The sequence below is a fragment of the Hypomesus nipponensis genome, chromosome 3 (assembly GCF_054491055.1).
Source record: "Hypomesus nipponensis isolate SF chromosome 3, ASM5449105v1, whole genome shotgun sequence".
NCBI lineage: Eukaryota > Metazoa > Chordata > Actinopteri > Osmeriformes > Osmeridae > Hypomesus > Hypomesus nipponensis.
In genome coordinates, this window is record NC_140363.1 from 2267155 (window position 1) to 2291992 (window position 24838).

At 51.5% G+C, this 24838-nt stretch overlaps 1 protein-coding gene across 2 annotated transcripts; it reads right to left on the minus strand.

The window, feature by feature from the left end:
* Nucleotides 1-3618: 3618 nt before the first annotated feature.
* On the minus strand, nt 3619-24795 carry mideasb (mitotic deacetylase associated SANT domain protein b). Of its 2 annotated transcripts, none has more exons than XM_084684035.1 (13): nt 24635-24795; nt 18394-20445; nt 16768-17070; nt 15898-16243; nt 15444-15510; nt 13533-13675; nt 13230-13333; nt 12422-12497; nt 11692-11780; nt 11053-11196; nt 10715-10840; nt 9240-9412; nt 3619-7480 (listed from the first exon to the last, which is right to left on the minus strand). In XM_084684035.1, exons 2-13 carry the CDS (start codon nt 20095-20097, stop codon nt 7252-7254), a joined length of 3504 nt encoding a protein of 1167 aa, XP_084540161.1. In that variant the 5' UTR covers nt 20098-20445; nt 24635-24795; the 3' UTR covers nt 3619-7251. The 2 variants fall into 2 exon arrangements, with proteins under 2 accessions (XP_084540161.1, XP_084540151.1); XM_084684025.1 differs by lacking the exon at nt 24635-24795 and adding an exon at nt 22848-23168.
* Nucleotides 24796-24838: the final 43 nt, after the last annotated feature.

Genomic DNA, 24838 nt, shown 5'->3' on the forward strand with positions numbered 1-24838 from the left:
GCTACAATTATTCCTGCACACCTTGACAACCGATGCTGGTCCAAGTCACGATAACAACAGATCAGGGGCATAGGTTTGCTTTTTTAATAACTGAGGATGTGGCTGTTAAATATAATTTTCTCAATAACAAGTCTCCCACGCACATATAATAAAACTATTGCTCCTGCAACTGATGCTGCTCCAAGTCACCACAACAACTGATGCTGCTTCATGTCACCATAACAACCGATGCTCCTCCGTGTCACCATAACAACTGGACCAGGTCCAGAAACAAACCAAGAAACAGACTAAAACCCAGGTATAGAACCAGGACCAGGCCTAGAAACGGACCCAGAACCAGACCCAAACCCAGGCCCACGTGTAGAACCAGGGGGCTGAGTAAAAGGAGCGAACACTCAAACTAAAACCAGGACTGTTAGAAGCACCGCAGGACCCTTCCTCTGCTAACTCAACTCAGCAAGATTACAATAGCAGCCACTACGTCTTTACTACATTAATTTTATGACAGGATATTTCTCAAGTTCCCCCTCTTTAAAAACGGGCCAGAACTGAGAAAACACAACGCCAGCGGAGAGAACAGAACGTTTGGCTCAGTGTTCCCTCAGCTTCACCCTCAACTCTTTCATGTGTATCAGAGAGCCACTGAATCATAGAACTCATAAATGTAAGGTGCCAGCTTTGAGAGTCAGTAGTGAACCTAATGTGTGCCAACACGTTTAGAATTAACTGCTTGTTTGAGTGCTTCTTTTTATTAGCAAGCGAGTCATTTCAAAGTAGATCCCCTTTCAAAGTTCGACTGAGAGCCTTTGAATGTCATTTGGGTGTTTCAGGTTACATTTTTTTTTCTCCTCAAAGTTTCCAGACTGCACTGGAAGTGAGAGTGAGAGTTGCTACTGGGATCGTATGATTTCAGAAGGAGGAGGAAAACGAAAAGTTGAAAAAAGTTAACCTCCCCTAAGAGCCAGGCTAGGAACAAAAAAAGAATGATTGATGTTGAATTCAGCGCCCAGGGAGGAATTTCCATCCACTTCTTTATGGAGGGATGCATGTGGTTTGGGAACAATAATTGAGTTACAGAATTACAGAATAGCATAATTTCCTCTCAGTGTGAAATAGCCATGGCAGGTCAGTGTTGAGGTATCATGTGTCAGTTTGATACCTAAACTCCAATATTCACCACCAATCACCTTGGGAAGGATGGAGCATGTGACGGACAGAGATCTGGTTTGTTCTGTGACCGTTGTCTCTCAGAGGAATCCATCACCTCCCACCTCCTGTCACCGGCTTACACCACACTCAGGGCTCATAAACGCTGACTGTGGAATTTGAGAACGTGCTGTGTGTGGACTCTCGTCTTGAGCAATGGCAACTAAGGGACTTGAGGAGGCCCGTCATGTATTCCACATCTCTCCCCTGACGATCTCTCTCTAACGTATCAATCTTGGAGACTGCAGGGGAGGGAACGACAGCCAAGTGTAGGAAGGGAGTCACCAGGCAGTGTTTTCTGCCCAGTCTGGACCCTGAATACTCTCGATCAATATGCAAGCCACTTACAGATATCCCACCTTTTTATAATTCCTTCACCCCCCTTTCTTTTTTCCTTGCTTCCTTAGTTCCATCCACCCTTCCATCCTCTCTCCCACCCACCCTCCTTCCCTTCACTCCTTCCTTTCTTTTTCCTTCTTTCTTTGCCCCCTCCCTCCCTCCTCTTGTTCTCTCTAGATGGACAGGAGAGAGGCTGCAGATGATTAGGTCTACTGCCTACATCTGGAGTGTATTCAAATCCATTGTGTAAACCCAGTCTGGAAGTGTTGAGGCTGCTGACCAGAATGGAAGTAAATGGGGGGGGGGGGGGGGGGTCTATACAACTGTATGGTTGCCCATGTCTGTTTAACCAAACACACTCAGAGGGGGTCCTTGAGAGTGATCCAAGCCCAGCAGGAGTGCTCGTAGCTGGGGAGGGCGTCTGGGCTGCCTGGCCTCACCAGAGCAGCCTGGAGGGGACCTCTCTCCCCCATCCAGACCCCAGGAAGTTCCATTTAATGAGGACCTCCCTATCTGAGAGTAATTCAACTTTAGACCGCACACTTAACATCATCATGTTGAAATACATTCACACCCCTCACTCCTGTGTCATGGATGGTTTGGTTGAGTGTGTTGGAACTCAGAACAGGACCCCTGCTCTGACTGGCCTTGGGAAAGGGATTAGGACAAGCAGTCTCTATGGCACACACACACACACACACACACACACATACCAGCACCTGGCCACAATTGTGTGTGTCTCTCCACACATGTTGTCGGTGCCTTAGGCGATTTGGAGGCAGTCTGTGATTACAGGGACTGTATGAATAATTACCCAGTTTCTCCTGCCTGATAAATGACCCAGTACACCAGTCCAATCAATTCTAAATGAGTTAAAGGAATCTCATAAAGGCGTTTTCTTCAAACAATTTTTGTGTAAGTCTTGTATAAGATTGAGACTCCTTGAATGGAATCCGATGCGTCGAGCCTTAATCATGTGCAGTCACTCTCAACGCTTTAGAATAAAGCTAACTGAATGTTGTTGTGATCTCTGATAGTCTACAGCTGTTTCAGAAAACACACAGATAAAGCCATTTATGTCTCATGTTCAGAATCCTCTCTGAACTCCACCTCCATCTGCCTTCAATTGTCCTCCATCTCTTCCTCCCCCTCCCCCTGTTCTTCCTCCTCCTTCCCCTCCTCTTCCAGTTCAAGCAGATTGTGTGTGTGAGGTCTTATCTAAGCCTCCGACAGTTGTTGTTGTCTTCCCCAGAACTCCTGCTGCTTGTTCTTGTGCTCTGTGGAGTTGGCAGCTACTCTTATCTTTTCAACCACACCAGCCCCCTCAGACCTCTGATTGGCCATAATTGAAACAGGCCCTCCACATCACAGTTCTTTGATTGGCCAGCATCACACACCTCTAGTTTTCAGTCTGCTGGTGTTAATTTTTTACCCTAGGAAAAACACTTGACAGAGTCCTGGTATCCCTGCTGGTCTCAGGAGAAACACTGCAGACTCCTGGTTTTATTGCTGGTAGTAGGAGAAACACCAAACTCCTGGTATCACTGCTGGTAGTAGGAGAAAAACTGCAGACTCCTGGTATCATTGCTGGTAGGCCAGTAGCCATAGGCTCTAATAAAAAAAGTTATAACTGCTAACTGTCAATATGGTCAAAACAAAACGGTGTCCTCTTCCTCTCATGTCCCTGTGACTGATGAAAATCATTGACAATATTGCCCTCTGGTGTATGTTAGAGGAATAGCAGCTAATTGCACTTCACTATTATTTTCTGATGATGAATCAAATACATTGATTACTATAGCCCATCTTTAAGCAATGTAAAAGAGTGCTTCACATAAGCCCATACAATTACACCTAAAGCAGAGAAAACCCTCATGGAAGACAAGGATAAACTCCCAGTAAAACTAATGGAGGAAAAACAATGGCAGGAAGAGGTGCCGACCAGAGGCTAAACACAGTCAAGCATTAAGAGAAGTACTTTAATAATCCAAGATTATAAAGTAGTAGTTTATTGCTCCCAAGGGGGATATTGAACCATGTTTACATGAATGTGTTGGAAAAAAGTAAACACACTAATTGTAAATCTTTTTTTATTTATTATTATTAACAGTGCCTTTCCATATTTAATTACAAAAAACACGTGGTAAAAATCAAAACAAATAAGTTACATCGTAGTAAAAAGCATGAGATTCCGTTCCATAGTCAACATTAGTTTAAACCTCATAGGAAAATAGCACAAAGTATGCATCCATAGAATTTCATTCATATATATATATTCTATTCTCTAGCTAAATAAACCTTTTATTTTTAATTCCCTTGACATATTGGATGAAAGCAAAGAAAGTTTACAGCTTGGTGCTTGTGACGTGCCCTCCATTTCATCCACAGTCCTGTTTAACAGTAGGAAAAGCATTTAGAAACAAATGCCCCAGGAGGGAGAAGGAACGTGTCATTTAAGGAGACATCAATTAAGATAGTCAAAGTGAACAGTCAGGAAAACTGCTTTATATCAAATGGCTGAATTTCAGAGTGATATTTCACCTCAAAAGCACTCTTGCAAACACACACACCCATGTCAGACACACACACACACTTGTATCAGACACACACACGCCTGTATCTGACACATACTCACACCTGTATAAGACGCGCGCACACACACACACACACACACACACACACACACACACACACACACACACACACACACACACACACACACACACACACACACACACACACACACACACACACACACACACACACACGCCTGTATCTGACACATACCCACTCTCACACAAACACACACCTGTATCACACATACACACACACTGTGCATAGACCCAGGTTGAGCTGTGGGGCTGTGGAGACGTTCCCCTTAAGCAGTTCCCAGCTCCCCATCATAGCTGACAGTCTTAGGCCTGCCTGTTGGCATGGCGACATAGCTGGGCATTGGGCTGGGGGGGGGGGGGGGTAAAGAGAGATATGCAAAGATAAAGGCTGTCAGAACAGCTCCCCCCAGTATCAACAGACAGTCTCAATGTTGCCATCCCATATTTAGCAAGAGAGAAACCTTAGACACACTGAGGAGGCGTATGGCTTTAGGGTAGCGTTGAAGTGGGGGGCAGGAGGACCAGGGTGTTCTAGGTTGGGGTGGGGGGGCAGTAGGGGGCAGGGTGTTCTAGGTTGGGGTGGGGGGCAGTAGGGACCAAGGTGTTATAGGTTGGGGTGGGGGGCAGTAGGGGGCAGGGTGTTCTATTGCACATACGTAACTGTCAAATTCCGTCTTTTTTTTCCTTCTTACGGCTGTTTTTGAGCTAGTTCTCGAACCTCACAGTTTAAACACAGGCAGCGAGAGTCTGACATGTTACGCCTAGTGACGCCCACAGACGAATCAAAAACAGAGCTCAACAACCAATCAGCGCCACAAATGACAATAAAATAACTGTAATAATAATAATAATAATAAGTTGTACAATTAACAACAGCACATCCCGATATCCTTGATAACAATAATAATAATAAACAACAACAATAATATTCACAATACAACAATGACTATTTGATAGATACAGGCAAAATGTAACAGCAATTTCTTGAATATAAAAAAGACCTTTGTAAAATTGATTGTCATTTAAAGATAAAGAGCATGGTAACACCGAAGGCAGCGACAGTGAGAACAGGAGGCCCAGAGGGCCAGAGAACCAGAGGGCCAGAGAGTCAGAGAGCCAGAGAGCCAAGAGAGCCAGAGAGCCAGAGAGCCAGAGAGCCAGAGAGCCAGAGAGCCAGAGGGCCAGAGAGTCAGAGAGTCAGAGAGCCAGAGAGCCAGAGAGCCAGAGAGCCAGAGAGCCAGAGAGCCAGAGAGCCAGAGAGCCAGAGAGCCAGAGAGCCAGAGAGCCAGAGAGCCAGAGAGCCAGAGAGCCAGAGGGCCAGAGAGCCAGAGGGCCAGAGAGCTGGAAAGCCGGAGAGGGGGAGCAGGGATTCACGAGGATCGAACCCAAAGTACGGAACTTCATGTTTGGTAGATGTGTCACAGAGCAAGCTTCTGGTAGCATTGAATGATAAAGGGACAACAGGCAGAGGAAAGTGTTCACACACGCACACATAGTGGGCTCTCTGTGTTTCTCTACAGGTACCTAGAAAACCAAGACAGTAGCGGCAGCAGTAGACTATAGGACAGTTTGTTCATGTGTGTGAATGGCTGTGGCTGGATGCACTGTGTCTCACTGGAGGAATCCCAGACAGTCTAACACGACCTGACGAGCTGAGCGGCTGAAAGTGCCGAGGGGGAGGAGCTCACGCTGAAGTGGGAGGGGCCAGTCTCTGTGGGAGGGGCCAGGTTGGGGCCGACAGGAGAAGTAGGAGGAGCCGGTGTGTGCGGAGGAGGCCCTTGTATCAGAGCAGTGTCATGGCTGTTGTAGCACATAGCCCTGTGTCTGTGAGACAGACATATCCCCTGATAGCTTCACAAGCAACTTAGGAGAACATACTAGAAACACACACACCATGATCAGCATACAACACTCCTCTCACACATACGCGGGAGTAAACCGGTCCCTGAATGCGTGCAGGGGACGTCTTGTTCCACAGAAAATGTTAAGCAGTTTTACAAACAGACTCAGGTTCAGTCCACTGCGTTGTCGAGGAAGAGCCTCGCTGTTGACTTCCTGGATACCGGTGGTGTACCAGGAAGTCTCGGTGAACCTGAGTGTCAGGGAGACCAGAGTTGCACCTGGCAAACACAGGAGTCAACTTTTTGACAGAAAAAAAAGAGTAAATAAAATAAAAAAAATCTTTAATTCGATATTGGCCAATCACATAACTCCATGGATGTTTCTTCGCCTTCTGTGGTATTGGAACAGGTAGGTATCCGCCTTCTTCTCCTGCTCCGCGTGCCTTTGTTCGCCCAAAGTCTCTTGGGTGAAAGTGACAACATCCCCGATGAACAAAGACGCTAGCTAGCTAGCTAGCCATCCTTCCGTAATGTCCAGGACCCCCATGCAGGATCAACTCCCAACGCCACTGCCTGTTGATGAGTGATATGTCTGGAGAAAGGATTCCCAGAAAGACCTTACGCGCGATCTAGAACATTCTCTTCCGCCCTCTACTGAACAGCTGAGTTCCGGGTGTGCAGCTCGGGCCAGGTGAGCAGCTACACAGCCTGGCTGCAGCACGTGCAAGGCAGTGGGCAGCTGGGCCGACGGAAAGAGGGCTGGGGGGTCACTGTGGAGGATTTGTAGGTGCGGACAGAAATGAACCAGCGGCCATGCTGACTGAGTTTATCCTGGCACCAGTAAAGGTCAATGCAGGCCAACTCGTATAGATAGCACTGCTATCCTAGACATGGCTGTCCATGCCAATCGAGGACAGCGCGAGGCGACAGGTCCGCGGGGGGGGCCAGGAGAGGGCGCTGCCCCCCCCCCCCCCCCCCCAACACCAATGCCTGTTGATGAGTGATACGTGTCTGGAGAGAGGATTCCCAGGCAGACCTTAAGCGAGATCTAGAACCTTCTCTTCTGCCCTCTACTGAACAGCTGAGTTCCGGGTGTGCAGCTCGGGCCAGGTGAGCAGCTACACAGCCTGGCTGTAGCACGTGCAAGGCACTGGGCCGACGGAAGGAGGGCTGGGGGTCACTGACGAGGATTTGTAGGTCCGGACAGAAATGAACCAGCGGCCAAGCCCCCCCCCCTACCCCCCCCCGTGTTCTCAGTGCCAGTCCTCGTCGTTCCTGTCCTCGTCGTCCTCGGATGAGTCGTCGTTGGTGCTGTCGCCCGCGGGCCCCGGAAGTGCGCCGTTGTGCCGCGCGGCCAGCAGGGCCGCCGCCTCGGCCGCCGCCCGCTCCTCGGCCTCCTTCTGGCGCAGCGCGGCCGCCTTCTTCTCCTGCTCCGCGTGGCTCTTCATGTGGGCGCTGCGGCTCTTCACCTTGAAGAACACTCTGGAAGGGGGGGGGGGGATAGGGGAAAAGGTTAGAGGTCACACAGGGTTGCACGGCCCCAGGGTCGTTCACTGTTTCTGCTGGGTAAAGGTCAGAGGTCACGCGGGGTGTGCCCCCCTGGTCGTGATGGTCGTTCACCGTTGCTTCTTGTCCCTGCTGGAATTAACGAGAGGATAATTGGTTCTGTGATAACACTCATTTCAGGGACATAGGGTGTCATCGCAGCCCTCTGGGGCAGTGGAGAGGCGTGTTTGTATTATGCACACAGCCGCTGGGCCAACACTGCATGGCATGCGTGCACTCTCAGTTGCTAGGAGACAGTTGATCAAAACAGGACTGCTGTTGCCATGGCTGAGCTACTCAGTCAGTCAGCTGGAGCTTGACAAGAGCCGCTGGATCCCTTCCTGTTCCAATAGCACAGAACACACTTCACACCATCTATACGGACTTGACACACACTCACGCTATGACCCCCATGCTATAGTAGATCGGTGCACTGCTAAAGTCAACTGAGAACTATCGTCAAAACAAATAACGAACCCATTTCGAATGACACGTGAACTATTATGCAAAACACCCTCGAATTAACATCAGAATTTGCACCATCCTCCTCGTCACATTGACATAAACAAATATCAATGAGTTCATATCATGCGTAAACCAGGATGTAAGACATGAGGGAAACAAAAGCCTGAGTCTGCTTGTGTGCAGGGGTGAAGAGACTAGGAGGTGTGGAGAGACTAGGAGACTAGGAGGTGTGGAGAGACTAGGAAGTGTGGAGAGACTAGGAGGTGTGGAGAGACTAGGAGACTAGGAGGTGTGGAGAGACTAGGAGACTAGGAGGTGTGGAGAGACTAGGAGACTAGGAGGTGTGGAGAGACTAGGAGACTAGGAGGTGTGGAGAGACTAGGAGGTGTGGAGAGACTAGGAGACTAAGAAGTGTGGAGAGACTAGGAGACTAGGAGGTGTGGAGAGACTAGGAGACTAGGAGGTATGGAGAGACTAGGAGACTAGGAGGTGTGGAGAGACTAGGAGGTGTGGAGAGACTAGGAAACTAGGAGGTGTGGAGAGACTAGGAGGTGTGGAGAGACTAGGAAACTAAGAGGTGTGGAGAGACTAGGAGACTAGGAGGTGTGGAGAGACTAGGAGACTAGGAGGTGTGGAGAGACTAGGAGACTAGGAGGTGTGGAGAGACTAAGAGACTAGGAGGTGTGGAGAGACTAGGGGACTAGGAGGTGTGGAGAGACTAGGAGACTAGGAGGTGTGGAGAGACTAGGAGGTGTGGAGAGACTAGGAGACTAAGAGGTGTGGAGAGACTAGGAGACTAGGAGGTGTGGAGAGACTAGGAGACTAGGAGGTGTGGAGAGACTAGGAGACTAGGAGGTGTGGAGAGACTAGGAGGTGTGGAGAGACTAGGAAACTAGGAGGTGTGGAGAGACTAGGAGGTGTGGAGAGACTAGGAAACTAAGAGGTGTGGAGAGACTAGGAGACTAGGAGGTGTGGAGAGACTAGGAGACTAGGAGGTGTGGAGAGACTAGGAGACTAGGAGGTGTGGAGAGACTAAGAGACTAGGAGGTGTGGAGAGACTAGGGGACTAGGAGGTGTGGAGAGACTAGGAGACTAGGAGGTGTGGAGAGACTAGGAGGTGTGGAGAGACTAGGAGACTAGGAGGTGTGGAGAGACTAGGAGGTGTGGAGAGACTAGGGGACTAGGAGGTGTGGAGAGACTAGGAGGTGTGGAGAGACCAAGAGAGACCGACCTGCCACACTTCTTGCAGGGGAACTCCCCCTCCTGGCCCGTGGGGTTGGGCGGGGGCTTGGCTGCAGCAGGGGCCCGCGGCTTAGAGGGAGGAGGATGAGGATGGCTGGCACGAGACGAAGGCTGATCCCTCCTCACGTCCTCCTGGCCCTTCAACACCAGCACTGCTCCGGCCTGCACACACACACACACACACACACAGATAAACACACACATCGATAAACACATGCATTCACACACACACACAAACACACACACAGATAAACGCATGCATATATACACACATGCATGCACGCACACACACACACACACGCATACATACACAGACAAATACACACAAAAGGATAAAATCACACACACACACCACTGATTAGATTAATTCAGCCACACTATCATCAGAAAAACAGCAGAAAGCTCAAAGTCAAAGGGATTATATTAAGAAGTAAGAGCAGAGAGACAGGAAGACTAGACAGCCCACTCTGGAGAGCTTCTCCCTACAGCTCACATGTGAAGAACATGGAACCAGGCCATGGGTCTTCTGAGTCATTGTTTGCTGACACTACCCTGAAGTTACGCAACCACCGCTGACACAAGGGGGCCAGGAGCCACTAGGGGGCAGCAGAGCTGGGACGCTTCCTGCTTCTCCTGCAGAGAGCTGAGCTCCCACAGCTGGTCTGACAAGGCTTGTTTTTTCAACCAGGGCCGGCATGGCTGACTTGCTAAGAACAGAAGTACCACATTCACGTCGACATATTCTCTCTATTTTACAGTCGAGCACCGGGGTGTCAAACTCAGATACACAGCGGGCCAAAATTAAAAACTGGGACAAAGTCGTGGGGTTGGGCTGATTTAGCAATCTCTGCAGCTGCCATAATAAAGCTATTACAGCAGCTTCACTTTGTGAGGTGGCATTTGTGGACACAGTCTGTAGGGAAACCAAACGTCTTTTCATTTCCTCTACCTTCTGGTGCTTTCTGCTTCATGTCCAGGTCCTTGTACTTGTCGTGGTGTTTCGTGTCTTCTTATATTATATTCTTTCGTTACAGCCATGTTGGCTCCGCACACAACACAAACAGGTCTGTCCTTTTTTGACCTCTGCCCGAGGTGACTGGTAGCTTGAGGAGGGGATGCTTGTGGGTCGTGACGCACCAAGGCACAAGCAGAGCATTCTGGGATTTGTAGTATTAGCGGAGCATGCGTTACCGCAGTGGCGGGCCATGCATTACAAAAGAATATATATATTAAAGCTTAAGTCAGTGATTGTGACAGTGTTTAGGCCAGCAGAGGAGGCCTTGCAGGCCCTGACACCACTGTGTTACCGGCGGGACAGCTCAAATACAAATGTCATATTATCTCGCGGGCCGAATATGATCACACCAGATCTGGCCAAAGTTTGACACCCCTGGTCTAGCAGAGGCCGTCACGCACCAAACACTACGACTTCCACGCCGCACACCCTTATCGGGTCAAACTTACGTTGTCACTGGCCTGCAAGGCCTGCGTTATCCTCCCTGGGCTGCTGCCGCATGGCTTCCTGTCAGCTGACCCCTCCCACTTCCTGTTGTCCTCTTCCTCCTTCCGAGAGTCCAGTCTGTGAGAGTTCTGTTGGTGGAGCAAAGCAGATTACTCTCTAGAAGCCAACCGATGCTCGCCAGCGCGTGCAAGTGTGAGCGCACATAGGTGTGTGTGTGTGTGCGGGTGTAGGCGTGTGTGTGCGTTCTGTGGGGGATTTAGCAGGGTGAACGAGAGCGCAGCACCTGAGGCTCAGTAAGGGGCCGTGACCCCAGGAGGGTGGGGTCGTGACCCCAGCTCACCTTGTGGTCCAGCTCCTCGTCAGTGGCCCTGGTCTCCGGAGGTTCTGCTTCTCCGTACAGCAGCACTCCGTTACGGCCCATCTTCACATGCTTCTTGTAGGTGTAGTAGAATTCCACACACTGGGCCACTGTCTTGGTGCTCACCTGGGGAGATACACACACACACACACACACACACACACAGATGAGAACACAAGCACATACAAGAGCACATGCGTACAGACACGCATACATGAGAACAAACATACAGAGGAACGCATTGACACAGATACACACACACACACACACACACACACTCACACACACACACACACACACACACCAGCCAACATACACAGAAGAACACACAGACACACACCAGGGTTTCCCGCAGCACTTTGCAGTTAAGGCGGACGCCTAAGCAACACATGCCTGCCGCCTTAACTAGGTAGTAAAAACAAGAAGAAAAAAAAGTCCAGTTTCCTCCCTTCCATTCCAACCCATGACAAACACCAGTCCCCCCCCCCTGCAGAACGCACAAACTAGCCCCCCCGCCCCCCCCCACCCCCCCCCCCACACACAAGCCACATCATATCATGGGTGTCCAGTTGCGTAGAGGCCAGGAAGCCTGCCCTCCCATATCATGACATGCACACATACCAGCTTCTGCACCATGAAGAAGTCCTTCTTGTAGGCCGCAATGCCTTTGTTAAAGCAGCGCCTCTCTGCAGCGGTCCAGCTGTCTGACCCTGAGGGGGAGGTGGGGGGGAGGGGGACAGAGAGACATAGACAGAGAGAGAGGGAGAGAGAGAGGTACAGACAGGGAGATAAGAGGGGAGGAGGGTTCAAACACAGTCGCTAAAGACACAGGATGACTGTGAATGCCTGCTTCTCCCTCGGGTGGACAATCTTACTCCCCCTACTATGCTCGCTCACGCACGCACACACACACACACACACACACACACATGCTGCAGACAGCTAGGACCCACACGCGGCTGGGTAAACAATGGCTCTCCTGTCTTGTGGGATTAACCACACGTTACAAGCCCCTTGCCCCCTCCCTCCCTCTCCCCTCACCCCCCACAGCAGACCCTACAAACACAGTCAGCCCTCTGCAGCTACGCCACACTCACTGATTCACACACACACACACACACACACACACACGCTGTCCTCCGCCTCCTCCACCACCCTCCTAACTCCCACTACAGCTGGCACTGTGTAGGACTGAGAAGGGATCTGTAGCTAGGAATGGACAGAGAGAGACAGATAAAGAGAGAGAGAGAAGCCAGAGGGATGGAGAGAAATAGAAAGAGAGAAAGATCTAGAAAGAGAGATCTAGAAAGCGAAAGGGAGTGAGAGATGTGTCGATAGAGAGCGTTCCTACCAGAGTAGTGATAACCAGCCAGGCGGTGAGCCTTGGGGAAGACTGGGTTCTTCAGCAGCAGTAAAGCCAGCGCTCCCTGTAGGAGCAGGAACACAGTCTGGATCAAAACAACACAATCACCTGTGATGGAAATCCAATCAACCGAGAGACATCGCAATATCGCATGAAAAATCGAAAGGATTGCAAAAAAAGTCACGGCTTGAATAAATACTAGAGATTGCGCAACAGTATCTCAGTATATTGGAAAGCCCAGGGATGAATCCTGCAGGAAGCAGCAGAGCGGTGAGACTCAGCTCTGCACAGAGTGGGCACGCTGACAGGCCCTCTCCGTCTCCTTGACAACATGAACAAGCGCTGGTCGCTAGGGCCTGAAACGGTCTCCATATAGCCCTCCGTGGGAGCTCTGGATCTGAGCAGATCTACTGACGAACAACACAGAGACAAGATGGCCCCGCTAGGAAGCTAACGGCCCAAGGCCGGCAGGAAGCCGTCTCAGGAGGGCCTAATGCCTGGTCACAACTGTCAGCTCTGCGGAGTAGCATCACTCAAATCAAGCCCTGGTTCTTTGACAGGCTCCTGTGTGTGTGTGTGTGTGTGTGTGTCTTTAAATATGACAGATGGCTCTGTTAACAGGCACCATTGGTGTGGGTGTGTGTGTGGTTGTGGTTGTCCGGTCATGACATGTAACGTCAGTCACCATGGCAACTCGTCCTCAGTCTGCTGGACATATTGAAGGGTCATGGATCACACCTAAGCCCCCCCCCCCCCCTCCCCTGTTCCACCTGAACACCCAGCCTGCCTTGCTCACCATGATGTCACCCTTGCACTCGTACAGGCAGTGCAGTGCCAGCTCCTGATTGGTTCCCCCTCCACACAGCGCACTAGAGCAGGCTAAATGCATGAGGTCATCCACTAGAGAGAAGGGGGGAGGGAGAGGGAGAGGGGGGAACAAAAGAAAGGATGGGAAGAGATGACTAATGACTTTAACCTTTCATGGGTAATAGATGACTCACTTAAAGGCATTCCTGTATTGTGCCCGAACACATACGTGTGTGTCCGTATGTGCAATCGTCTCACTGGGTGTGTGCATGTGCGTGCCGGTGCCTGCTACCTCTCTCCTGGAAGGCGGGCCTGGCCAGGGCCTCTCCAAGCGGGGCCCAGAGCAGCTCTGCCAGGTGGGAGTCCTGCTGGGCCGCCTGCCCCTGCCGCAGCTCCGGCACCTCCGCCTGGTAGCGCACGCCGATGTTGATACGCCTGGGGACCCAAACAAGATGGCCGCCGCTCAACAACTGCACACTCGATGAAGGCGCTGGCTAAATAGTTGTTCAAAGTAATAACAAATAAAAATAAAACAAATATATATATATATATACAGGGTTTATGGTGTTTTTGTTAGAGGACAAGGAGGGGTGAAAAGTGACAGGCACCTTCCTGGGAGATTTCTGGGGCAGCTGAATGCGTCCATAAATGAGAAACACTCCCTGTCCCTGAGTACACTGATCCCGGCTGCAGCTCAGCAGCTCAGCAGCGTGAGAGAAGCAGCAGACTGGTGATGCTGAGGTCACTCTGACAGACCTGCCCTGTGTGTGCTCTGCTGCTGAATGGGGGTGCACGCCTGAAGGCTAAGCCCTCCCAACCTGAGAAAGGAAGATGTAACCTAAGACCAGCTGGCTGGCTGGTTGGTCTTGCTTGGTATGTCTTTCTGGATTGGCTGGTTAGCTTGTTGACTGGTTTGTCTGGCTGGCTGGCTGGCTGGCTGGATGGTTGGTTTGTCTGCCTGTCTGGCTGGTTAGCTGGCTAACTGGCTGGCTGGCTTTTCTGGCTGACTGGCTGGTTTGTCTGGCTGACTGTCTGGTTTGTCTGGCTTACTGGCTGGTTTGGCTGACTGGTTAGCTGGCTGACTGCTTTGTCTGGCTGTCTGGCTGGGCTGGTTTCTCTGGCTGGCTGGCTGGCTGGTTTGGCTGGCTGTCTGGCAGGCTGTCTGGTTTGTCTGGCTGGTTTGCTGGCTGACTGGATGGCTGGTTGGTTTGTCTGGCTGGCTGGGTGGAACTCTGGTTTGTCTGTCTGGCTGGTTTGGAAACAGGACTGCATAGTTTGGGAGGACTCTGTGCTCATCTGGCAGGCTGATTTACACCCCCTAGCTTCAGGCTGCATGTCCTCAGTTAACTGCTGAGCAGCTGGTACCAGTCAGGGAACAGCTCCCACAATGCACCCTGATCCCCCCTCCCACCCACCCCTCCCATTTTTGTCATTTAAAAACAGAGTCCCCCCACCCTGCATACACTAGCTGGGGCCGAAGACTCTTTCAGTCCATTCATGCCTCTCCTCAGCCTGCATCAATAAGTCCCTCTATCACTGAGGAATGGCACACAAGCGCTGTGTGTTGGCCAGATTCTCTGCGAGCTCGGCCCGAGGCCTGTTCTGCTCCGTCGTTCATTAAAGGAGGATCTATCGTGGACTGGTTGGCAGCCCAAACAGAATGCCCAGATGCTACGTGTCATTAGCTGTTTCTGAGGAAGAGGTTGGCAGGGTAGCGGTAGTAGTGGCATAGAGAGGATTGCTCTGGGGGTGAGGGGAGTTCTGGGGGTGAGGGGAGTTCTGGGGGTGAGGGGAGTTCTGGGGGTGAGGGGGAGTTCTGGGGGTGAGTTCTGGGGGTGAGGGGAGTTCTGGGGGTGAGGGGAGTTCTGGGGGTGAGGGGGAGTTCTGGGGGTGAGGGGGAGTTCTGGGGGTGAGGGGGAGTTCTGGGGGTGAGTTCTGGGGGTGAGGGGAGTTCTGGGGGTGAGGGGAGTTCTGGGGGTGAGGGGGAGTTCTGGGGGTGAGGGGGAGTTCTGGGGGTGAGGGGGAGTTCTGGGGGTGAGGGGAGTTCTGGGGGTGAGGGGGAGTTCTGGGGGTGAGGGGGAGTTCTGGGGGTGAGGGGGAGTTCTGGGGGTGAGGGGAGTTCTGGGGGTGAGGGGAGTTCTGGGGGTGAGGGGGAGTTCTGGGGGTGAGGGGGAGTGTAGTTCTCGGTGGGTGAGGTACTTACGGCTCGATGCTGACTGGAGTGGCCTCGCCTATAGCAGACAGGACTGGAGGAGTGATGTCACAGCTGTCTAAAGTTACAGTACAACCAGACAACATCTTACTATCATCATACATACAGCAGCTCCGTTCAAGGTAAAATACAATAGCTGCAGGTAAAAAATGTATGTTTCCTAAGATACACTTTACTGTAGACAGTATTATTACAGTTGAAACCGCTTGAAATCCCAGTGAGGGACAGAGAGTTAGAGAAAAATAGAGAAGTGAAAGAGTATGAATGAGAGAGGCGGAGCGTCAGAAAGAGAGAATGAGAGACAGAGGTAATGGGCAGGGAACGAAAGGAAAAAAAAGAAGAGAAACAGACAGGTAGAACGAGAGAGAGAGAGAGAAAAACAGAGGTAGAGAGAGAAAGACAGAAGTAGAGAGAGACAGAGGCAGAAAGAGAGATCCGGACTCACTGGAGCGCAGAAGGCTGCGCGAGGCCGACTTGGGCGTGGCGGGCGGCGGCAGACCCTGGGCGCTGGCGGCGGCGGAGGAGAGGAAGGTGGAAAAATAGAGGCCGGAGCCCTCGCGGACGGGGCTGAGGATGGGCGGGGGGGTGTAGGGCGGCATGGCCAGTGGGTTGTCCACCAGGCGGACAGGGGAGCGCAGGTGGCTCTGGTAGGGCGTGATACTGGAGTAGATGGGCGGGGCGATGAAGGTGCCGGGTTTTGGGGGCGGGATGAACAGGGGCTCGGGGCGGGGCCGTCGTTTGGACTTGGCGGATTTGCCGTCATCGTCTTTGTCTCCCTCCATCCCACCGTTCTGCGCCCAGGAGAGAGAGACAGAGGGAGAGAGAGGGAGGGAGACAGGGGGAGAAAGAGGGAGGGAGGGAGAAAGAGGGAGGGAGACAGAGGGAGGGAGAGAGACAGAAAGCGGGAGAGAGAGAGAGTGTTCTGTTAACATTTTGACCTTAAACCTCGAGAGTTATCCATGCCACACCCCCTCCCCCCAAATTCACCCCTTCATCCATAGGAAGGCTTAACCCTGCTAATCTGCTTCATCTGGGCCAGGGAGACCAGCAGCCTCCCCAACACCCCACAGAGGGAGAGAGGGGGGCAGAGTTAGAATGAGGGCATGGGGGGGGGGGGTACTATTGGGGGGGGGGGGTGAGAGGGGGGGCAGGGAGGGAAGGTTGGAAAGGAGAGGATTACCAGGAGTGTCAGTGGGATTATTGATCCCAATTGACTGTGATGTGGGGTTCTAGAACACACACACACTTCTGGACAGAGCCCCCCATCCCGTCGATGGAGGTCTAGAACACACACACACGTTAGGACACGGCCCACCTGTCCTGAGCTCTCCGACAGGGAGTTCCTGAGCGAGCGTCGCCGCGTGACGATGACAGACGGTTTGTGGTCCGAGAGCCCAGACTCCAGGAATCCGTGCCGGAGGGGCCAGCTGGAGGCCAACGCAGCCCGCTCCCTGTCCGGGGAGGACGGCTCCTGCCTCCGCACCGGCACCGACACCGGGATGACCAGAGGCAGCAGGCTGTCGTCACGAGGACGCTTGCTGCTCAGACCGTCCCCGTGACCCAGGACCCGGTCTGGGCCTGAACCAGCTCTGGAGGGGCTCCACGGTCGGTGGGGGTCCTGGGGAAGGCACACACGCACATATACACGTACCAGACACACACAGGTACCAAACACACACACACACACGTACCAGACACAAATACAGGCACCAGACACACACACACACACACAGTTTGACACATCAGATTGTGGATTGGCTGTATACCATATACAGTAGCAAACAAAACCTTAAATGTACTTTCTATTTTGGAACATTAGCACAGATATGTGCTATCATATGAGATGTGTCTGAGCATGTGATTTACTGAGTTCTAATCATAGATCATAAAAGAGCACTTTCAGATTTCAGTTTCAGCCACCTGAGGTATCCAACTGTCAAGATGTAGCATTCACTGTGCTAGCAACACATCATGAGTTATGAGTCAGTTACAGGTACTGTACAGTACACCACTACTGTCAGAGGCCCATATTAGGAGTTTATTGTGGCCTTCTAGCCTAGCCTGTTCTCTATTACTTGTTCAAACCGCCTCAGGCTCTACCCCAGCCTCGTACCCAGCCCTAGCCTAACCCTAACCCTAACCCAGGGCAGTGACGTGCCATTCTGCTGAGCATGCAGGCTAGGGCCCCAGGAAACCCCGCCCCCACCCACCCCCACCAGCACTATCCCATTCGCTCCCCTGCACAGAGGTGGGGGCAGGGTGCCATCGGGGGCCCCACCTCCAGGATGGAGTATTGGGGCTGTGGTGACGATGGGGGAGGTGCAGGCGTCTGTACACTGGTGGAGGCGGCCAGGAGACAGCACACAGTAACATGCTGCAGTCATGCTCCAGCGAGAGCCAGACGTTTGCTGTTACTCAAATGCAAACCAACCACCAGGATGGGTAATGAGTCAACAGTTATCCCCCTGCCTACCCCCCTACACCTTTGTTGTAGCCTGGGACAGTGTTGCCCATGACAGGGAAGCTCTTAAGGACAATAGAAACAACAGGGAAAACTATTGGGGGCGGGGGGGATAGACTTTGGTTCTGTTTATGAAGCATGCATGTTGGTGGTGTGCGTGTTAATTGCGTATATCTCTCTGCAGAGTGTTGATCTGAACCAACACTGATTCTGGCAGCCCGGGCCCTGGCAGATGCAAGCGACAGGTTGCTCTGTTCCTGCTCTGAGAAGCCCAGATCACTCACACAAAATTGATGTATCGATGTCAAATAACTCCTCGAGTTATAGCAAAGGTTTAAATAGTAAAGGGAACTGAACATATATGATTGAATGTGCTTTTTGATTCATGCCATGAATCAGTTAGTAGAAAGAGTGAGAAGTGCGTACAAGAAACGAGATAGCGTGGATGTCTCCATGACAACACCACAGAAGGAGTTTTACCTTGAGCCCATGGGAGGGCAAGGATTCCATCTCAGAGGCCTTCTGGGCCAGGGTCTCCAGGTTGACCTCCTGCGACACCCTCCGTTTCCTGCGTGTGCTCTGGATGACCCCCGTCGGAGCGGCCTGGACCTCCTCCGTCCTGGGGGGCCCTTGCACTGCCTCTGGGACCCCCCCATTCTGGGAGCCAAGCTCCGGCTGCTCAGAGGGGAGGAGGAAGGGGTTCTCCCCAGACGGAGCCCCCCCTTCCTTGGACAGCCTTCTGGACCTGCGAGGCTGAGCCTGGGGCTGGTGAGGCTGGGCGTCTGGGGCCGGCTGGGAGTCCGAGGGGAGGGTTGGAGGGGCCGGCTCCTGGACTGTGGGGAGGGCTGGGGCTGGAGGCTCCTGGGAGTGCACAACGCCAGGAGGCTGGGGCTGGGGAAGAGGTTGGGCGTGGGGGTGAGAGCTTGGACTGCTATAGTACATCCCACATAGTGCTAGTTGCTGTTGGATTTGTTGTTGTTGCTGCTGCTGCTGCTGCTGCTGCTGTTGTTGCTTTTGTTGCTTTTGTTGCTGCTGCTGTTGTAGCTGTTGTTGTCGCTGTTGGATTTGCTGCTGCTGCTGCTGCTGCTGCTGCTGATGCTGCTGCTGCTGATGCTGCACGTGCTGTTGGTGCTGCAGCATCTGCTGCTGCTGGATGTGATGCTGCTGGATCTGCTGCTGGAGGATCTGCTGCCGCTGGATCTGCTCCTGCTCCTTCTTCTGCATATGCTGGGGCTGGGGCTGAGGCTGGGACTGAGGTTGGGGCTGAGGCTGGGGCTGGGGCTGGGGCTTGGCCTGTGCCTGGGCCTGGGCCTGGGCCTGGGCCTGGGCCTGTGTCTGGGCCTGTGCCTGGGCCTGGGCCTGGCCGCCATAGTTCAGGTTGGGCAGAGCTCTGCTGCCCTGGAAGGCGTGGTAGTACCCTGTGAGGTTCTGCTTGGGCTGACCGAAGGCTAACTGGAAGGGCTGGAGGACCGAGGTTCCTCCGGGGCTCTGCACGCTATGCTGGGGGGCGTTCAGCGCCCCTGGTTTGAGGGGCTGTTGGTAGGCCTGGACTTGGGCCTGGGGCTGCTGAGGAGCCTGGTGTTGGGGCTGGTTCTGCGGGTCCCAGTCCAGCCCATGGGCCTTGGTTACCTCCCTGTAGGCCTCACCCGTAGGGTTGGCCACCAGCTGCTGCTTCTCCGGAGCCCTGCTGGGGGGTTGGGGCTGTGGCTGCAGGGCCGGCCCCTCACGGCCCTGCTTGGCAAAGGACGCCTGGGTCCTGACGTCGCCCACACTGACCCCTCCGAGGTAGGGAGCAAAGTTCTGGCCCCAGTTGGCCATGGTGACACCCTGGGTCCAGTTGCCAGCCCTCTGTTGCTGCTGCTGGCTCTGCGGCGAGGGCTCCTGGTGGGCCCATTTCATGGGCAGCGTCTGCTGGTAGTGTCCCCGGTTCTGGTCCCCTTTCTCTGGGCTGAAGATCACAGAGTTGAGGTACATGTGTGGAGCCTCAGGGTTGGAGGACACGGTGCTGGCAGCCTCGCTGGGCGCTGCCTCGGAGGCCGGGGCGGCCAGGGCATAGTAGGAACCTTCCGGATGCTGGGATGATGTCTCCTTCATGGCTGCTCCTTGCTCGTTGAAGAAAGAGATGCGCTTGCCTGTTCTCTTGGGGTTTGCTTTCGGCTGGGGCGGTAAACTCATGACGCGCATTAAGGACCCTGGGGCTGGTGGTCGAGGGGGGAAGGGGGGTGGGGGGCGGGAGGGTTGCTACAGCCGAGGCGGTACTAGGTTAGCACCAAACCCCTCAGCCAAACTAGCCTCCCTAGCACTTATCCAAAGTATCCCGCCGCGTGCAACGTTCTACTTGCGGGGTAGAGAACGCCGTCAACCGTCTCTCGAAACCAAAGGGCCCCGGCTGGAGACCAGGAGGTCAAACGCTGGGATGTCCTTCCTTCCTGTCCTCCTCCTCGCTTCCTGACCTACTCAGGAGCTGGCCAGTGCTGACCCGGTGTCGGCTGTGTGGGTGTCTGTATGTGCTGCTCACTCATGGGCGACACCCTGCAGAAGACAGGAGAGAGAGACAGACGGGGGGGGGGGGGGCAGGAAAAGGGAGGGAGACGGGGAAGAAAGAGGGAAGTGGAGAGACAGAGACAGAGAGACAGAGACAGAGAGACAGAGACAGAGAGAGAGAGAGAGAGAGAGAGAGAGAGAGAAAACAGAGATTGGGGTCAGACTGGTCACGGTCAGAGGGGTCCCCTAGGGGGGCTTCATTGTCGGGCCTGCCTCAACAATGTGAAAAACCTGCCGTGGGTCTTTTTCACAAAGAACCTGCAGTGAAAGGTAAGGCCAAGAGAACAGAGGGGGTGGGTGGGGAGCTAAGCTGGGTCATTATTACCTAAGCTCACATGACACAGGGGATCAGATGGCTGAGAGGTTAGGGAGTCAGACTATTAATCAGAAGGTTGTTGGTTCGATTCCCGGCTGTGCAAAATGACGATGTGTCGTTAGGCAAGGCACTTCACCCTACTTGCCTCGGGGGGAATGTCCCTGTACTTACTGTAAGTCGCTCTGGATAAGAGTGTCTGCTAAATGACTAAATGTACACAGGGATAAGGACATATATAGGCACATTCAGCAGCCCTCCTGCTGGGCTAATTGATGGAAGAGGTGATCACATGACAACTACCAACAAGTCTTGATTTCTCTACTTCTCATGGTGACATCACACAAAGGGGGATCTTGGGTAGGGGGGCCATCTCTTTCTCTTTCTCTCGTTCTCTAGCCTGTCATTAACCTTCTCTCTATCGGACACCGCAAACGCTCCATATCGGAGCTCAAATACAGCCGTAGAGCTGTTTTTCTAACCCAGCATGGCATTGTTTCCCGTACATGACAGGTTAAAAGGCGCCATGCTTGCTCTTTCAGCGATCGGCTTTGCCTCTCGCAGGAAAGAAAACCCGATGCTCACCGAGGCTTTGTTTATCTTCATTATACAAGGGCAAATAGACCAATACTCTGTGTGCTGAATCATCATCTTACACAATATGAAACGTGGAAAGGACAAATCAGGTCCTCTGTCTCAGAAGTATCAACTAAAAGTATTTTCCTGGTCGAATGACTTCCGTTGCCACGGTAACGTGTGTTAATCATAATGGGCGCTCCGGGGAAGCTGATGTCAATGTCGTTTTGCTGATGTTACTTGATCTACGCCAAATGACAAATTAATTATGGTGTGGGACGGTTTGTAAGTAACGGTCGCCATAACTTTTCAGGTCTAGCAGCCCCCTTACTTAGTAAACACACACTGACACGCGCGCACGCAAACACACACTCCTTAAAATAGAAGGCTGCAGCTGTTCATTGCCTGCCGTGGGGCTGTGCTGGGGAACTTGCCTGGAAGGTGAGGGGTAACAGAGGAAGACTGGACGGGCTAGCCGGGGCCAAGCAGGGAAAGCGGACAGCCTGCATATTACATCTGTGTGATTCCTAATCAGTTCAGCTATTGTAATCAGCAAGGACTTTGGGTGACATGTCAAATCAGCCACTCCCCATTTTCATGAGCAGAGGCCCTATCAAGTTCATGGACAGCTAGGCGCCTCTGTAATAACACTGGTATACGCAAGAAGCACAGCTCTGTTTACTGAACATCCTATGGCAGCGGGCCATAGTTGTTTACAAAAAGCTGCTTTGTGCAATACGGAAGTTGTGCACCATAACACAATATCAACGTGTCTGACACCCACAGCCCCACTGTGGGCTATATAAGGTGAGGATAATGACGCACCAGGTACATTATCGTCGTTACACAAGCCCTGGTTTTAACCCAATAAACAAGGTAACGCGCCAAATAGGCTTGTAACGTCAACCGTTGGATAACTGCCTAATCCCTTGCGGTTTCTTATTTTTAAACACCGTGCACTGATAGGGCACAGTAGTGAATGCGAGGTCGGTTAAATTAACGTGAAATTTTCCACACAGACAGAAAAAAGCGAAAAAGAAAAACACGCCGCGCGTCCTAGAACCCTTCCTGTACCCCCCTCTGTCTCCCGCGGCCAGCCAGCTCAGCGCTATTTACGAGAAGTCCTTTGTTGAAGTCGAGGGATTATCCAGTCACTAATTCCACGCCACATTGCAACAAAGTGAGGCAACAATGCAGCCTATATCTAAGAGCATGAGCCTCACGACCAAGGCAGGTACTCGCATTACTGTGGACCGACCTACTCGAGTTGTCAATAATAATGATAGCCTACGTCACAAGTCAGACTCCTATTTCACTTTCCGTGTAGCCTAAGTAACTGTGGCATGACAAACATATAGGCTACCGAATAATTGAGTAAACACTCAAATGAAAAGCGGAAGAGTATTTGTTGTGGGTAGCGTTAAACTTTGTTTACTGGTTGCAATAATGCATGTCAATAGCTTGTCTGATGCGTTGAAGACAACTCAATTCGAGTGCTCACCATTCCAGTCGTGTTCCTGCGTTGCTCCCTCGATCGTTACCTGAGAAACGGTTTCTGTGTCCACGCACCCACTGTGCAATAGAGTGGTGATGACTGCATACATTTCCTAGGTTGACTCATTCTACGCTGACCTCACCATTATTTTTTCCAAGTCAAGGGGTCGGCTGGAGCTGTAGAAATGAGCTGCTATCCAATCGCAAACGAAGAACTATCCTGCACAAATCTAGACGCAACAGTACAAGCGTTGCACTCATAGGTTGCACATTATTGCACTACGATTGCGCAAGTATAGATGCACACATTGGCTATGCGGCCTTTTTCCCTTTCTGAATCGAACAACACATTCTCTTTCAGCTCGTCTTGTGATCCTCTCTGGTTCGTTCGCCACACCTACTTCCCTGACCATATAAGGCTTTCCTCTTACATGTGGGGCGCTGTAATTTACGGGGCAAACTCACGGTCCATGCGGGAAATTCCGCCAGTGGTACACACACGGTTGACGGTGAAAGGCTTAAAGCATTGACAGGGGCCTCTTGAATGTAACCTTTAGCTTCGTTAAACGATTAAAACAACATAGGCGTCTCGATTTCTCTAACTGCGAGCACACAGCCAAGTTTGTAGATAAACGTCGAGGCATAAGGATGAACAGGAATGACAAATACACAAGTCATTCTTTGGTGTCCGAGTAATGTGGTTATAAGGGGCCAGGATTGGGGCTCTTCACGATAGTTTAAGGACTACTTTCCCCTACAGAAACCACACAAACCAGTGGCACTGATAACGCCTAGTGAGTCACCAAAAAGTAGATCCCATGATGACATAGGCTATCCACCTACAATGGGATTATTTAAATCCTACTGTATTTTATGTTAAAGATATATACAGTAGGCCTATGGGGTATGGGTTAGCGTACCAAGCACTTTATCTTAAGAGACTGTGCCAGCATCGAGGCAAAGTGATGTTTGCAATGATGACCAAGCATATGCGTGCAAGAAAGGAGACACTGCCATAACATGCTGGCTAGCACCAATGTCTCTGTGAGGCAGTATGTGCTCCATCTCTCGTGTACCTTAAAATAACCTGCAAAGACTGAAAACATTCACACATACAGTTCACTTGTATGCCATGAGAGAAAGAGAGCGCAGACGCTTTCACTCTCCTCAAAGATCTGCTTTTCAATTATAACACGTTGGGCTACAATCTTCAAAGCTTCTACAATGATTATTTTAAAACAGATACACTTGAAAGTTATTCAACAGCAGCGGCGAACAGAAATATAACACCAGAAGCTATAACTACAGAATGCTTAATCAGAAGATCGCTGCAACTGTTGCCTTCACGAATGCTACATTGTAGACGATCTAGGCGCAGCTTGTGCATGAGATACAAAGTAATAGAACTTCCACTTTATCGATGGAACGAGAATTAGGGTGGAAATATACGGTGCACCGTATATTTCCACCCTAATTCTCGTTCCATCGATAAATCAACGGTCGCTCGACAAGTATGCGCATGCAATCACAGAATGCATAGGAATTCAGAGAACGACGGTTTCGATTTCTCTCAGTGGCACTTCATTGCACCTAATGGCCCTCAACGATGGGAGTGAAATACGACAATAAACTATGTTTATACAGACTATATAGCACAATCTACATACCGAGTAAGACTGAGCTCAACATGTTCAGACACCCCACCACACATGGATACAATTGAGATATATCAGAACATAACATGCCGTAGCCATGAATAGCCTGTGCAATAAAGTGAATTATAACAAATTTTACCTTGTGTCGTCGCGGGGCTATAATATTCTCTTGTTCTGTAGAAAGACTGAAACTTTTTTTTTTTCTTGTTGTTTCTCCAATCGTCACTTCCTCTTTTGACCTAGCCGAAACTTGCCTTGTCATCACAGTGCACTCTGAAGATGTAAAACTGTTGCAATGCAACTTATTTGCGTTTGTTTGTCCATAATCTTTGTTGAACAATAT